Source organism: Bombus huntii, chromosome 13 (assembly GCF_024542735.1).
Source record: "Bombus huntii isolate Logan2020A chromosome 13, iyBomHunt1.1, whole genome shotgun sequence".
In the NCBI taxonomy this organism is placed as follows: Eukaryota; Metazoa; Arthropoda; class Insecta; order Hymenoptera; family Apidae; genus Bombus; species Bombus huntii.
Window position 1 is genome coordinate 7,526,128 of NC_066250.1, and position 17,437 is coordinate 7,543,564.

Below are 17,437 nucleotides of genomic sequence, written 5' to 3' on the forward strand. Positions count from 1 at the left end.
ACAATCGTCATCCGATCAGTTTGTAATTTATCAACGTGTTACAATTAGCTAGATCTTTTTAATCGTTAATGAATCTCACCTGATTAAAAGTTGCACGAATTACCGAAATTGAGGTATCAGATATATGTAGATATGCAAACACGTATACGGATATTGAACTTGAACAGAAAGCACGGGAATCCATTCTAATTAGCGACGCAGGAATTCGAACGCCACTCTGCTCCAGGCGACAGCTGAATTGCGACTGATTTTAAAACAAATTTAACCCGAAAAGGAGTACGCTAGGCGACAAGGACGGTAAATATTTCGTCTCCTTTACGTACCTGGAATAGGCACTGCGATCCGAACACGTAAATATTTACACGATTCGTTTATATTTCAGAATACGCAGAAGAACCATAATAAAAACAACCCATTCATCTGGATGAAATTTCAGTTTTTAAATATACGTAAAATTCACTTCGTAAACCTATTAATCAACGCGAATTTAACAAAATTTCTGTTCTTCCTTCTCCAAACAATGAAGCCTAACGACGAGGCAGGCTCTCCGGTCAGATTTTTAAAATTCGTGCAAAATTTAGATTTACGAGGATGGATTTCTGCTGTACATTGATCGATGTACAAGGTAGTCCCTGAGCGGAGTCAGCACGAGCAATGTTTACGCTGACACGATACTAGACGTGTATTTGCGTCATCGCCAAGGGGAATATACGATATAAGGTATATAGACGTTAGCCAGAGCATCGCTAATTCGCCTCGGCGTAGGTAGAAGGGATGAGAGAGAGAGAGAGAGAGGAAGATGAGAGTCACGGTTTGCAACGTGGTCCTTACGCTAGGCCGATCATCAAAACTGCGATGTGCATTTCATAGCCTAGTCCGACAATCTTTACTGCTTCGAGATAAGAAAATAAACTCTTTAGATTTTATGTTAAACTCGCTATTATCGCGTTTGATAAAACTTCAGCCTTCATGACATTGTCCCAATCTCCCTGCTCGATCCATGGAAATAAGTATCACCGCTGTGGTTCGTAGCTGAAACTGTCGATCGAATCGATTCGAACCAGTGAAAACTTCCACTTTTGGTTAGCTGGGTTCATAATCCGTTACATTAACAGGGTAACCGAATTTCCAGCGGTTTGTAAAAGAGAGAAACAAATTGAAATAGATTCGGGGAAATGTTTCTTTCGGCGTTAGCTTACGTGCTTCACCGACATGGCATGTCGACTTAATATCCCGCAAACTGCACCTGCATATCAACAAGCTTTCACTTAATAAACTTCGTTTAATCCGCGAGTTCTGTCTATGTGCAATTTATGCTGATCCAGCTGCGAGCAAGGTTTCTACGAGTTAGTTCGATTTCCAGACTGATTTGATTAGAACTGAAGCTTCTACTTGGTCAGAAGAACCGTACGCTTTAGCCATAAAATTCTCGTGATTTTTACGGAACTGACGTGACTCGCATATCTTGAAACGTACTATAGAAGAGATTTTAGTATGAGACAAGGATTGTTTTAAATATGAAGAAATTTTTTGTACAGCGGTCTAATTGGCGAAAAATTATTTCCGGCAGAAATAGAATTACCGGTGGGGTTGATAGCGGCGTGATTATGTGACACGTACAGAAAATCCATATATTCTTTAAGAACGGTCTGCGCCGGAGTCGTAAACTCATAAAGTTTCAAAATTACTGACCAGGAAATTGCTTTCGTGCCGTTGAGGAACTATAAACGAAAAAATGTAATTTTCAAAACGTAAGTAGCCGCGTCCGTGTTGACTTTACGACTCGAGCTGGTTCGCGGTGCAATCGTTTCTGCGAACGTTTCCGCGGAAGAGAAGAGAAATTAGAAATTAGATTTCTGTTTGTGAGGTACCGGCGCGATAATTATCGATCCACGGGGTCGTTTGAAACGCGATTTCGCGCCGTATCGCGAGCAACCGAGCCTCGTTCGATTATTCTCTGGAAAAATAAAAGGGAACGACGGGCGTTAACGCTTCCCGATAGATTCACGGGGATGAGAATCGACAGTTTAGCAATGCAGGCTGTAAAAGGCGTTCCCGAATCGGAAGCAACATGGTCGGCTTTAATACGAGAAAAATGCAACGATCCCCAGCAGCTCGTCCCTTCTACACGTCTGCCATTTTTGCTTCACGAACGTGTAAAGTTTCCGGCAGCGACGCCATATGCTCCAGATATTATTATTAGTTTAGTTTAGCAACGTGCTTCTTGCCAAAAGGGGGGAGGGGAGAGAAATGGAGGAGGAAAAAAAGCAGCCGCAAAACAGGTGAAAAATATTTTTCCAACTTTCGTCTATTTCCCTCTTAACCAGCCGGCACGCGTTCGTCCCTCCCTTTTCAACACTATACTCGGCCGATTCACTTTTTGTACTGTTCTGTATGTACCACGAAAAAATGTATAAATTTTCCTGCACGCTCACGCGTAAGAGAAAGTTTTTTAATATCACCGCGCATCCTGTGTCGTTCGTATTAGCACGAGGAATACGTTTACCGCGGTTCGTTTTAAAAAAGTGGTTAGGTTACCGGCGATATTAAAAGGGTTACTCACCACTGACAGGCCCTTTTCGATCAACAAGCAGAGGCCTATGGGTACCGTAGAATCTGCAACAGGCCAAAAAAAAGATATATTGAAACAAATAATTCAATGATGTCGACTGACGAGTGTGAGGAAGAACGAACGAATTCCGGACAATCCATTCGCCTGGCGAGTGGCCCCCGTTCGTTCGTTCATTCGTTCGTTCGTTGCCTGCTTTTTCGAAACGACAAACTTTCAAAAGGTCAGTAACCCGGGTTCCAGTCCTCTGCAATTGACTGCAGACAGCAAGTGACGAGGGTCTGTCACACGATGTGACGTTCCAGAGGCAATCGAAAGGATAGCGAAAAGGGAGCAAAATAGAGAAAGAGAAAGGGATGACAGGAGAAACAGTAGCGCACGAGGTGAAGGCTGAGCATCGAGGATAAACGTTACTAGTGATCGAGCGCCTCGTTGGTTGGTTGGCTGCAAGGGATAACACACAGGGCACACACGTATACGATCATACACGAACAACCCTGTGAAAAAAAAAGGGGGAAAAACCGATATCGAGCTAACAGAGACGAAAGTAACTCACCAATAAATCAGCTAAAACAGCGCACGCTACGAAACGAAAACCTGATCAAAAGTCGTGTTCCTACAAGGTAACAAAAACGGATCGTATCTTCTTTGGTATAAGAAACAACAGGTATGGTGGTTTTGATAAATGTACCTTCGAAAACGTAAATCTTGCAATTACGGTCTTTACGGAATTTGTAGATCTTGAAAATATTCTCGAAATATTTGGAAAATGGGCGTAAAACCTAAAAAGTTCGTGCGTTAAAGTTTCAAAATCTGGAAATAGCCATCAAAATCTGTTAATTTCAAAATGATAGTTATAGCCTGAATATTTCAAAGCGCCCACTAAACTTCGAATATCTAAAAGCGATTGACATTCATAAAAGTTTAGACGACCGTTTGAATTTAAAATGTTAAAAGTAAATATCTACCATTATATAAAAAAAGAAATTTCATTCTGCGCTATAAAGAGTCAGTGTAAACTTAAACCTGAGAAAAATAGGCGGGGATTATGTAGAGTATTATGCGAGATATATTGTTCGCCACGGTTTTCTAGCCAGTAATGAGCCGTGACTACTGATTTTTTAGGCGCCTCTCGTTTCAGTTGCCGCTCAAAGCGTTACATAATTTCTAACATTTAAATTTCTTTCCTCCACTATTTTTTGCTTTTATTCAGCCTGCTTTTATACGCTTCGTTCCATCCTTCATCGTGCAATCTTACTTTTATTACGTTATAAGCTTTTTATAGCAAAATAAAAGAAAGAAAGGATATGGTTATCGAAATAAGTAGAACTCTGCTTAATATTAGCAACGTATCATAATCAACTCCTTTATGGATAAAAACCAATCGGAAATCAAATAAAGGAAATATTGGAAAGTTGGGAAACTTTCCAAAAATACGAACCCACAAATGAGTTGCAATAGAAACGTTCATAAAATACGAAGTTCATTCTCCGTTCTTTTCTTTTATCATTCTTTAAGCAATTTCTAGGATTTGCCGAGTCAAAACACTTTGGTAGATTATGCAGGATTCAACGCAAACCAGCATCATAGCACAGGTACGTTCGTACGATTTCATTTCGAGTGGTTCGTCCTCATTCTTCGAAGTATCGTCCGTCCCAGCGGATAAAATATGACGAAACTTAAATAAGTTTAAGAGATGCAACCGTACGATAGGCACGCCCGCAAAATTGAGAGCCGCGAGGTCCTTGCGGAAGCAGGTCACGGATCTCAAACACTCCGACATTTGCAAATGAAAATGTTCTTTGCGTTAGGAATATCGACGTGAATTAAACCGCGACGTTTTAATTATGATAAAAAGGTATTGTGACTTTTTGTCGTACTTTACCGACACGATTATCTATCTTAATACTTAACCAACGACGTTAAGTCCAATACTTATATACTATACGATATTACTATAGGATAAAGGCGTAAAAAAAAAAGGAAAAGCTTCGATTACACGAACGTCGAATCAATTTTATTTCAACTGCTTTCGATAGAAGAGTACAGCGTATGGCACGTACGGCACTTGAGGACATAAAACGGATAATTAAAAAGGAATTAACGACAATTACAGGCTATCGCTGGCAAAATGAAAACAGTTGCTGTCCGATGAATTCTTTGCTATTTTACAAACAAGTCGATATCAACGTGCTATCTCATCCGCGATCGTATTCACACCAGGGCCGGATAACAAACGTCAAAGAAGCGACGTTCGAAAATTGAAAAAGCGTATCACGAACGAGGGTGAATGATGGATAATATCTCTTGCTAAACTTTCGCCAATTTCCGATTAGTCACCAACGCGTAGATCGAAATCAATCCTCCAGCTCTTCCCCTCTATTTTATTTCATTATTAACGGGGCCGGCTAGAACACATATCGATGAGCCTGTCCGGCAAATACTTCGTTAAATATTTTTTTGAACAAACAATCGCTCGATCTCGTTGTAGGCCGGCTTTTGTTTGATTAAAATATTTGCGCGTGTGGTTACCTTGATCGCACAGCGTTAATTTTTCGAATCAACTGTACGATTTCGAATTGATTCCAACGGCTGAAAGGAATGCATTGTGAAATCCGATTTACAGAAAATCGAACAGCCAAGCTGGAAAATATAGTCGTCTGGCCGTACGCGTAATGCCTAATTCTTTTCACCGACAATATTTAATTTAGTTGGTTACATTTCGAACGCACTGTGTCACCGAGATACCGACCACCGCCAACTTGATACCATCGCGCGTTGAACATTTTGGTTGACAGACGCGATATCCTCGCGTTTTTCGGTTGAAAAAAGAAATTCAAGTCCAGCCTGGCTCGAACCTCACAAAAGCGGCAAATAAAAAAAGAAGAGAGTAGGAAAAGTGGCAAAGGGAGAGGCGACGATTGTTTTTTCATGACCGACACGTGTTCCCCGTCGACTAATTACGAGTTCTTTGAATTCGTACGCGTTTTACGAGTTTCCAGCATTTTTCTGGCCCGTACCACAGCGATTCGTGCACGCGTATTCACTGTGTGCTGAATTACGCGCACGTGCGGCCGCCTGTACCAAGGAAGACAAATAGACTTGATCGACGAATCAAATGCGTTGCATTAAGCAAGGGAGACGTGAAAAAGTCGGTTAATTATAGAAAAGACAATTAATAGAATAAATAGCGTTCGCGTGTTTCACTATATTTTATCGGACAACATGCAAAGCACACGAATACACAGTAGAGGAAATAAATTTCTTCTGAAGTGGCGTTCAATAAATTCACTGAAATTATTACGAGTGCGCCTCGACTGGAAAAAATTTGTCATTATTTCCGAAAGAGGTACACGAAGCTTTTGTGGTTCGTATAAAATGTAATTTTTAAAAAATCAAATCACACAAGATATTCTGTTTCAATTTTCCTTTTACACGGTTGGATTTTTCTATGTTCGTTCATCCGATATTCCGTTATCCAATCGCAATAATAATTTTAATCGAACTAAGCTATTAACAAAGGAATTCTATGTTTCGAGTTTATTATTCGAAATGAGAAAAGACACGTCCTTTATCGCATTACCATTTAAGAAGACGTTTCGCGAAAGCAGTTTTACGGGAACACGCATGAAAATTTCACCGATTTCAGCAAAGTGGGTGTATCGATAATTCAAGAACCGTATCGGTTCGGCGTGACACTAACATATCGCCACTTCAATCCTCCCCCGTTACTTAATGAGAACAAACGATTCCTCATATTTGAAGGTACAACCGAATCCCTTGTTCCTTCAGCTGGGACCCTCTTTACTCTCGATTCTTTTCCCTATGGAAACGACGCCGCGAGAAAGGGAGAAAGAACAAATTCAAGTGACGTTGAGTACGGCTTGCTAATAGATATTAATGGAACCCCTTTTGCCGTGGAAATACGACCGTTTTTCCATGCGAACGAACAGCAGGGCATCTTCGTTGCTTCGTATCGAGTGTGAATAAAAGAAGAAACGGGAACTAAAAATACGGGTAAAGATACTAAAGAATATAAAAGAAACGCGTTCATATCGACGCTGGAGAAAAATATCCGGAAAAATTAGACGACAGGAATAACCATCGGAACGTGTTATAAAAGAACAATAGAGTATACGCAAAGTATTATACACAATAGAAGCATGCGACTTGAGTTTCACGGTCTCAATGCATTTACATAACATCTAGTTATCGAATTTACGTCGCGTTTCGCATAATTGAATCGTCGCACGTATACGTCCATTTCTTTGATCTCGTCGATGAATTTATTGTATCACGATGGAAAGAAACTTGAAGGGAGACAGTTTGTTTGCACGACAAACGCATCGAATATGTCGATGATACACAGCTACGGCTACGAAGCCGATTAAATGTTGCGAGACTAACAGGAAATTGGTTACATATATCCCGATACCATGTTTACGGCTACAATTTAAACGAGAACGTCCTGGTTCCTCGCGACAGTTTTGTTTTCACGGCATAACGGTCATGATAAAATCAAATTTTATGCCCTGCTAAAAATCTGCTAGCATAACAGGCCGACATGTTATTTTAATGAATAATTGTGTTCGACGATAAATACGCAGGACGACAATGAATAGCTGCGTGTATCATTTTATCCAAGGCTGATTAAACAAAATTACACTGTACACGGAACAATAATCCACTACAGATCGATTGTTAGTGTTCACAAATAGAATATCATATTACTAGTTCGCATAAATTGTTCATAATTGTCGATTAGCGAATATCATTCGGAGAAAGAACTAAATAAAAAGTACGGTGATCCTAAATCCTGCGCGTATTAACGTGTCCGCAATTGTGGTAAACGCCAGACGCAAACTTTCGAGTTTCTCTGGCGCCGAAATTCTTCCGCGAATTTCCTAATGAGCCACGGCAGGCTGCTCCCTAACGAGTCAGCCGTCGTATTAACGGAATCAAATTTTTCAGGGAATTCATCGGGAAGGTAGCGAGTACGAGTGAAAAAATTTTTTCTTTCTCTTGTTCCTTTTTTTTTCCAGCAAGAGGAAAAGACAGAGACGAGATGAGCAGTGGTATCTGGGGCCTCGAGGGTAATCGACCTCCACTCTTGAGCACCTCTCGGATCTCAGCCGCTAATTAAGACTTTTACTTTTTCCTTGGTAAGTCTCTTCTATCTTCTCGAGTGTCCGGAGGGTGGTAGAAGGAGGACACGACGACAACCGGTGTTGATTGCGGACGTGGGTTCGTGAAAAACCGTGGAGCGAGATGGCGCGAGTGCACAGCTGTCGGGAACGGGACTAAGAGGATGGCCGACGAGATAAGATCAAATCCGAGCAGGCAAATTTTAATTATATCCCGACATCGAGTTGGCAACATTCCGTCGTTTTTAATAAAACTTTCGTAAAAAAAAAAAAAGAACGGACTGGAGAATGGCGGAGGATGGGAGAAAAGCCGAAGGATTTTTCATTCGTTGATCTCCTTTGCCGTGCAATTCGCCAACTGCATTTTATAATTTATGTGAAAACGATTTGCACCGTGATTAAATGTTGAAAACGGAATGAAATAGACGCGAATAAAGAAGTTGGCAAAAAACGTTACGAGAGAAGCTGTTTGTAGCTATTTAATTTAATTAGTATTCTGGCGCAAGAAAATTTGAATCGGCCCGTCGAAATTTCCAAAATATCGTTAATAATATCTGGCGTATTTAATCACCGGTTCGAAGGGAATGAATCACGTGGAGGCGCAACGGGGACTCTATCAATTCGAACGCAATTTATCATTCCGTGGTTCGTGATAAATTACAAAAGGGCTGCAGATTTTGAAATGGGGGAATTACGTTGCTACCCTCGGCGAGGTCCCATCGTGTCGAATAATGGTAACTAGAGATCCGAGTAACCTGTTCTTCGCGTGGATCGTCAAGGGTACCTACGGTTTCGATATCGGAGTCGAGATTCTAAATTGCGCGCATAAATCTCCGACGGTGAACGATTCGCAAAAGCGAGGTCGGGAAAGCAGAGGGTTAAAGTCGCATGAGCCCGCGAAAGCCTTCGTTCGAATAGTGCGAGCTCGATTCAGGATCAAGGATATATGAAGAGGAATAGCATGGAAAAACAGGCCTGACTAAAGAGAACGAAATACTTTGAAGGTTGAAAACGAGAGAGAGAGAGAGAGAGAGAGAGAGAGAGCAAAAGAAAGACAAAGGGTGCGCTCGAGATATAAATACTCGCTTGGACTCGAGAGATGAGGAGTGAAAGCAATGATTTTCAGTCGGTAGTTTCTTTTTCTCTTTTTTTCATTCTCACGTCTTCTTCCTCTTTTCCTTCCTTTGGTCCGCGTTTCCCCTTCTCTCTATTTCTTTCTTTTTCTCCATTGCGAGCAGCGGCGTCATCATCAACCAGAAGAGCTTCACAAGTACCCTAAACCACGGGGTGCCGAGTGCTAATTACGAATAATTATGAGTACTAATTAAGGCTTCCCTTTGCAGCGGCGCACGAATTACGAGCAAAGCCGTACGTATAATATACCCGTGCTTTAACGGCGCTATTAAACGCATGCTAACACCATAGAAATGATCAGCTTTGAAGACACGCAATGTACCCGCAAACACGAAACTTTCGATGGGTTCTCACGTGCACCGGGGACAAACCCTGTCCCTCTCGTTTACGTGGAATTATGTAAATCGAGCGCGATTTAATCATTGCTTTACACGCTGTTACTTCCATGTTTTTCAATTTTCTCTGCTACTTTTGCAATAAGCGCTGGATTAACATGTAAAAATGGTTTAATGAGCGATGAGATATTGACGAAAATTTCGACAGGATGAAACAAATTGTCATTATCGAAAATATATCCGTAACAAAATTGTCCGCGATGCGCTTTACCAATGTATAAAAGGCTATCGAACTTTGAAAAGATTTTAGCCTACTCTCTTTATCAATGAAAATTCTGTCTTTCGGATGACCGAACGTTTATAGATCGTGTTTTAAGCAAAACAGAAAAGTGTACCCATTTAACTAACGGATCGTGAAAAATATCGTCAAAGAATTTATCAGTCAAAACTCCATTGAGTTTCCACGAATCCTCCAAGTCTCTTTCTTTTAAATCGAACGTATTACCCCTTAATAAGAACATAAAGGGTCTAACGAAACACCCTTTGCTTCGAGTTCGTGGTAAAAGATGAAACATTCTTTGGGTAATTCCCTTCACGAAACCCGTTGAATTGCAAATATGTTTCTTGCGTGGGTAATTGGAATTCGATTTCCATGCCCGGATGAATAGCCAGCCGAGTGCACAACGCAAAGTCGACAAATGTATCTGATAAGCACGGCATTTAACCGACTGCGTCGGCAACGATACGACATTAAGCCGAATACGCGGATGGTGGATGCGTGAAAGGCTTTTTGCAGACGCAATCTCGCATATAATTCGATTATTATAGCCTGGTCCGTGTATAGGCAGTGGATTAAGTAATTCATACGTTGATTCGTGCGCGTCTCTATCGTTTCCAAAGGCTGTGTCTCTAACGCGACTAGACTACGGTTCCCACAAATTTCCCTGGTGCTACGTGAAAATCAGTTTCCACGATTTTGCCACCGCTACGAGCAGACAGGAACGATGTACACACGACGCACAGTCGAACCGACGACGCTCTATGGTCGCCGCGGAGAAATAAAATCAGCCGCAGAATGAATTAGGGTCGCCGCTATTGGCGTTGCGGTTTTTTGTTCTTTCCCTTTTCCAATGAAATTTTATTACATCCTTTCGTTCGAATTACCTCCGACCAAAGTCGAGAAATTTTTCATATCCACGTCAATTACCAGTGTTGGAGAAAGTTTAACATTCCTCGTAGCCCAAGAATAGCTAGTGATACCTGCCAGCTGTTTCTCTCCTTTATTTCTTTTCTTCTCTCTTCTCCATCCTCGTTCCTTCTGCGCAACTACATCAATGGGAAAAGTTACCGGAGCCGTAATTCGATTTGAAAGCGATTCCTCCAACCGAATCGGTACATCGCGCAAAATGGAGCCGAACTTTACCGGACCGTCGATTGTTTCATAGGCCGGCCATCGTTGAAACGACGGTTATGACCGTTAACGAGGCCATGGAAAAAAGCGCCGAATTATTTCTTTCAATGGCCGCTTTGCAGCTACCACTTTCCACCGGCTAATAACGTTCTCGCGGTTTTCAACTTCGGGATATTTTTTCCATCGCTGTTCCTCTATCCTCTGCCGAAAATAAATTTCAATGACTGGTATTCCAGAATGCGAGTGCATCGATGCTATTAATTCCTCTCTGTTGCAGCAGAAATCTGCTTCAAGTGGCTGATATCGGTGATAATTACTTGGATTTTTCGCGCACGAGTTGCTCACGATAACGCCACTCGATTTGTGTCGCTCCTATACAGGCGAGCTATGCACCAATGGATCCAAATACTGGAAGAATTATTGATTTCATATATCAATTTGTCCTTGTTCCGGTTACCGTCACTTGCAGCTTAATTTAAATCGCGCTCGGTCTTCCGAGTTTCCCTGATTTCTGTTCTTCCATTCCTTCATAATGTTTCATCCATTAGCGTGGACGGCGGAACGATCGAATGTATGCAAGAATCTTGAAACGTTTAAAGAATTGATTGGAGTTTACTCAAGACAGATTGATTTAAGGCTGTCGGTAAAAGAAGTACGAGTTTCCTTTCGCCAAGTCGAATCTGAAATCTTACTTCGAAAGATCGGGTTTCTTTAAATAAGAAGGAAAAGGTAGAGGTTTGTAAGATTTAATATTTCCACGGGCAACGGTTACTTTGATTTCAAGCAGTTTACTCTTGACTATTTTTTAAGGATATTTTTCTAGCAAAGTTAAGGGGATTTAGTTACGTCCTGCGCGACGTTACAAAGACTGCAAAGCAAGATCACAGCAAGTCTAACGCCATCTGTTTGTTGCACCCTTTCGCATTTGCTCTTCACTCGTTATGTCACTTGAGAACCGTGCGCATTGAGTTACAGTTAACTTTAAGTTTCTCGAAACTTGGCGTCCCAAAACTTCTGCGAAACCATCAAACGGACGCTTGCTATAGGTGGTCCAGGAGGAGCATTTCCCTCGAAAGAAACGCAAGGGCTGAAAGTGCGTCTATTCTCTTCCCCTCTGGTCCACTTTTTCTTCCACCTCCAATTCCGGTGAGTCGAAGTTGTGCAGTTTCTTCAACCGGAATATGTGGATTCGAGAGAAAGGAACGTACAAATGCGGACGTTTTTATCGCGTGCGAGTTTTTTTCGCGCAATTCAATTATACTCTTAATGCAATGTCTGTGTTTCGTTTCTCTGTCGACGCCAGGATGCTTTCGAATTTCCGAAAAAGAAATACAACGCGGGCGTGTTGTACAATGTACGATTGTTTGACGACCGGATTCTCCGGCGCGAAGAAAAGCAGATTTCGAGTATTACCGGTGAAACTTGAACAATAATGTCATAACGCATCCCTTAACCCGATGACCCTCTCGACATCAATTCCCGTGGCCGAGTGCTGTGGCGAAATTGCATCGCGCCGTCGCCACCGCGGGCGCGCGCCCCTGTAAAGTATGCAATTAACGCTTGGCGTGCGCGTATGAAAAATACATTTCCCCGTGGCCTATCAGATGGCAGTCATTCTGTCGGATCAACGAAACAATTCCGTTGAAAATGATATCAGAATGCGAGTGGCGACCAAGCGTCAACGGCACGTTAAGCAATGAAAATTCACCGGGTCTCGTAAAGCTGTCAACCTCTTTGGTCCTCTATTATTCAAACTTCGAAAAGATTAATTAAAACTGGCGAAAAAACAGCTAGCAACCTGACGGGAGAAGTGTGTCGGACGGCTAATCAACGTAGAAACCGAGAATAAATCACGGAGGTCAGCCGTTTAAACGGTATAATTCGCGCTTCATGACGTCCATGGAATAATTAATCCCCTAATCGCGAAAGAGCGAGCCGCGAACTCAGGGAGGTCCTGCCAGGGCGCCGTTTAAAAAGCAATCTCGGCAGCCAGGCCGTACAGGAGCCGTGAAAATTATTATGCGAGACCCACGGCCACCGGATAGAGGAGGCAACACGCCGGAGGGCTGTATTCGCTTCAACGAACGAGCTAGACTATAAAAAGAGGAAGAAGGAAAAAGAAGGGAAAGGATGTTAAGGCTCTGCAGTAAGGAAAGAAGGGCTGCCACGACGAAAATTCTAAAATATGAGAGCTATTAACCGTAGTTCCCTATGAGCATTACCTTCCCTCATGTGTAAATAATGCAAGCTACCTCCCCCGGATCTCCGCTTCTTCCCTCTTCCCCTTCCTCTTCCCCCGTTGTTACCTTGCAGCCTCTCTAACCCCGTACCTGTGACCCTGTACGTGTAATCTGCAGGCTTGCACGCGGCCGTACAACCCGCCGGCGCAGCTGCGGAACGAGAGTTTAAACGCATATTCACGAGGTGTTTCCGAAGCATCCAGGCCCCCTTCTCCAAAATCAGACGCCGGAGGTTCTTTGTAAAAGCGTTACACAGAGAGAAAGTTTCCCGGGGAGAAATTAATTTCGCTATCTAATCGCGAGGATAATTAGCCTTGAGAGTTGCGGAGTATCGACAAATTGATCAAGAGGCTCAAGAGGCCGGTTTTAGTAGGTCATTTCGTTGCGTTGGCTACTTGTTGTGTTAGTCCTGATATTCTAGGCGTAGCTAACTCTGTAACTGGCCGAATATTTGAAACATTGTACCCGTTAATCGAGTGAGTCGACACTCCGTGCAAATTCCACGTGACCGACTGTTGTGCAACGCGAGAATTAATGACAACGTACAGGTTGTTAATAAATTACCAAGCTGAACCCACGGGCAACATCCGACAGGGGTGAAAATGTTTAAGAACAAATCACTCGGAACATTTTGTAAATATCAGATCGTCATTTAAAACAATTACTTTCGAACGCTACGTCAGAAGAGAAATTTGTCGGTATCTTAGAAAAAATGTTCGTCGCGTATTCTTAACGGCGTACGTCGTGAAAATTCGCCTCTTCGCGCGTAAATTCAGTCGGGTTAGCCGGACTCTCCACAGCTCAACCAAAGGTAGAAACCAAACATTCACGACTCCATGTACTCGCACTGAGAGCGAATGTCGTGGTTCCAGTTGAAAACGTGGATAACCGACTGCATCGCACGGTAGTAAAAGGACAATGCGCAGGCAGCGGTTGGCAATTCCAAAAACGGGCTTGGTAGAGCATCGAAATTTACGCGTACCGCCACTTTGCCGCGCTAAATTTCGTGCCTTTTAAGTCAAGCTTTAAACGACGATATAAAGGGTCGTCCTTTCAGTGATAAATTTGAATTCAGCCAGGATCACTGCCTCGGATGGCCAGTTTGTCTACGAACCAGACCCTTGTGGCCACCTTGGCTTTCGACTGACGCGTTACGATAAACGCGGGACGCGTTGAAACATGCTTTTGAAAATTATAGTCAAGCAGGTCTTTGAAATTTGCTAGGCAATTGTACGAGTTCATAGCAGACATACTATCGTACGAAACCAATTGTTTACCAGTTGTTACATCGATTCAGTTTGGTTTGAACTTTGTTTGAAATTTAGTTTGAACTTTTGATTCTAGTTTAAGTTTGGTCTTGGTACGAGTTTGATTTTGGAACAACAGAATATAGAACCGTAATCTCAGTTGAAATTGTCCAGAATCCTTTTTACTTACAATAAATATGGTATCGTTTCAATTCTCTGTAAACGTTTCGGTCAAAATTCTTATACAACAGTTATTTTTGTTATCTTCTCAACCCGCATATCCAACGTAGATCCGCACGGACGAGTCACACGCTAATTACTTTTACATTTAAATTAGCAGTTTTTGCTCGCGTTCCCGACACATATTATCTTTTTACACCGCCTCACTTTTACGTAGTACGTTTCTATTTTCGCGCTTTCGAGAAAAGTCGAGTAAAATATGACGGCAGAAATACGAGGAATTTCCCTGAGCGCGTACATTGCAATTTTTGCGTGTCTGATAATTGTATATAATATGTAGTCTAATATTTCCTGTTTGATCTTTATCTATAAAGGTACAAGGATCTCGCGTGCTTCGTAATTTTCTGTTTCAAGAATTTCACCGTTAGAGATCATCGATCGACTTACAAATGATGAGTAGAATCGACGGATGCTCTTCGCCACCTTCGTATTTGCCGCTGAAGAACAGGAACCATTCCCACGGATCCACTCTGAGCCCATACCTACGGTAGGACAAAAGAAAACAGTATGTAAACACTTCGGGAAGAAGAAAAATGAAGGAACGCACTGTTCGTTATTATCATCCCCCTGTCACCCTTGTAGTTTTATCTACGAAGTCACGTGACGCGAGTGTCTACATCGCGATACGGGTCGAGGGGCAAAGGCGTCGTTATTAACGTCCGTTTTCGGTGCGATGCTTCTCACGGGTCCTTGAAGAAAGAAGATTCGAGCACGAAAAAGGGAAGAGCGAGGAGTAAGCGAAATAAAAAGTCACAGGCCCCTTGATCCCTTTGTTCTTCGGGCAAATAATAAACGACGCCCTGCGCTCGCTTCTAAAATTTAAAAGAGGGCGATGGACACGGAGGGAGCAGAAATGGAAAACGATCCTCTTCCTCTCTATTCCAGCCCTATCCCATCCCTTGTCGTGTAGCAATCTCGCGGATAAATAAATCGACGTCAGCGAGATTCGATTATGGAAAAACTAGCTGATTCCTCTTTCGATCCGTGTAAATCCTGTAAATCGTCGTTCCACTGTCTATTAAACATACTTTCATCCGAAAGAAAAACGACTCGCCAGTTCACAGTACATCGAGCTCCGCCCCGTGACCAATTTTTATAGCTCTATATCGACGAGATTTATCGTGCGCCATCGTATCAATCCGAGCCATCAGAAACGTTTGTTGCACACGACCGCCGGCGATCATGGAAGACAAACGAACTACATTCGTGGTCGGCTAGCGAAGGAGAAAAAAAAAATTGAGCCGAAAGGTTAACCGACACTAATGGCTTCAGGTCGAACGCGTCGGCTAACGATGATGAACGAGGCTTATAGGTGAAGTAATTAAAGTATTTGAAGTGGGCGCGGTTCGACATGGGGCCACGATATTTATTGGGACGCGATCGCTGGCCTATTTCGTTCTTTTTTTCTCCATGTACGTCCACAACCACTCCTTTTCCACACCCCTCCGTCATGCCGCTTTTTGTCAGCACAAACGCAATCAGTCACGTTGACGCAGGCAACTATAATTGAAGAGCGAGCTGGAAAAATCAAACGTTTATAATTGATAGCTACTGTGCGTACTCCATGTACGGTGGCGAGCCGAAAGTGATTCGAAAGGGAACATCAATCCTCTTATATTACCATCCGGTAAATCACTGGTCGGATAGAATGCCGCGTGTATCTTTGTGCAGTTTCACCGATTGAATTGTTAAACACTTTGCTGGACCGCGAAAAAAATCGATACACGTCACCGTCTATCTAGGATTGACCGTGGTAATACGAGTTAATTCCTATCGGCGATGTGAATGAAACATACAAAGCCGTGAAGGCAACGAGACATCGAAAAGCGCTTTACCGATGCTGCGAGAGAAAGAATGACGCGACATGGAAACGATGTATTTTGTTTTTCGAAACCAATGGACAACATGTAATATAAATATCTTGATTTCAATCGTAATATTTCCCCGCCGCTTTTTTGACACGATATGGAGTCGTATGAAAATTGTATGAATTATTCAAACGTTAATCTCCGATGCTTTATTGGAGGCTGGTTTGCGGAAATTGTAAAATAAACTTGCCGCAAGTTATAACAAAAATATCCGCTTTCATGCTATGGAAGATAGTTACGACAAAACACGAAGGTTGTCATTAGGGATACATTCACGTACTAGGAAAAGGGCACGGTTAAAAGAGCGTTACGATAACTCTCATTTTCATCAGTCTTCATTCACCACGGTTTCTAAATTACCTATCAATTTCTTCAAGCACATTCTTTACTTGGGGAGTGGAACTAGCTTCTAATACGAGTGTTTGTTGTTACAGGAAAATGTAATTTGCGTTGCGTTGCGCCTCAATTATTTATCATATCAATATCATCAATATACGCAATAGACACTGAAAAGAAACGTAGTCAGGCAAAAATAAGCTTACTCTATATATAAATATGCCATTTTTATTGGGCAAGTCATGCTCGATAAAAAACAATCGATAACTCTGGCAATCAAAACTAATACAAATTTATGAGAAAATCGTTGAACGATAGCTCTATCTCCTATCTGATAAAGGCTAGCCATCTCCGCTCGCGTTCATCCCTCGTCGTTACAACACAAACGTAAAACTGACAGTACGTACAAAAATTGCAATCGACTGTCTCGGCTTTAGAGGCGTGGAAGTGTACGTTTCCGGCTTAAAAGTTTATTGGATTTATCAAAAATACGATGATCGGTGGTTGTTTACTCCAGATAAGCCTGATAAAGTAACCGAAACAACATGAACTCGAGGAGATATCCGAACCATCGAAATTCATCGATCTAAGGCGTGAGTAGGAACGATATTAAATTTCTTTTGCCGAACGAGAATAGCCGTTCTGATCTGGGCGAACCCGTTAAATCCGCGCCCGTTCTTTGCTCATCGAAGTTCGTTAATACAGCGTCACGATAAAATCCCCAATTCCACGTCGATCCAGAAGAAGAACGGAGATGGATAAAGAAGGTGATCGAGAAAAGAGTCGTACACTCGTGTCGAGCTAGACAGAGGTAGGTAGGAGGAAAGGTAGAAGAGAAAGAGGATGATGGCTGGAGAAGTTTAGATTGAAAGAGTTACGACGTCAATATGAAACGTTTTGGTGTAAAAACGCG

At 42.3% G+C, this 17,437-nt stretch overlaps 1 protein-coding gene across 1 annotated transcript in view; it reads right to left on the reverse strand.

Annotated features, from left to right (window-relative positions):
• The window catches only part of LOC126872440 (diacylglycerol O-acyltransferase 1), a 98,396-nt gene that overhangs the window by 54,213 nt on the left and 26,746 nt on the right, over positions 1–17,437 (reverse strand). Inside the window, exons 4-5 of the mRNA XM_050632396.1 lie at positions 14,708–14,802; positions 2,564–2,616 (exon numbers count right to left, since the gene is read on the reverse strand). Coding sequence (XP_050488353.1) covers positions 2,564–2,616; positions 14,708–14,802 — 148 coding nt within the window. The remainder of the gene's footprint in view (positions 1–2,563; positions 2,617–14,707; positions 14,803–17,437) is intronic.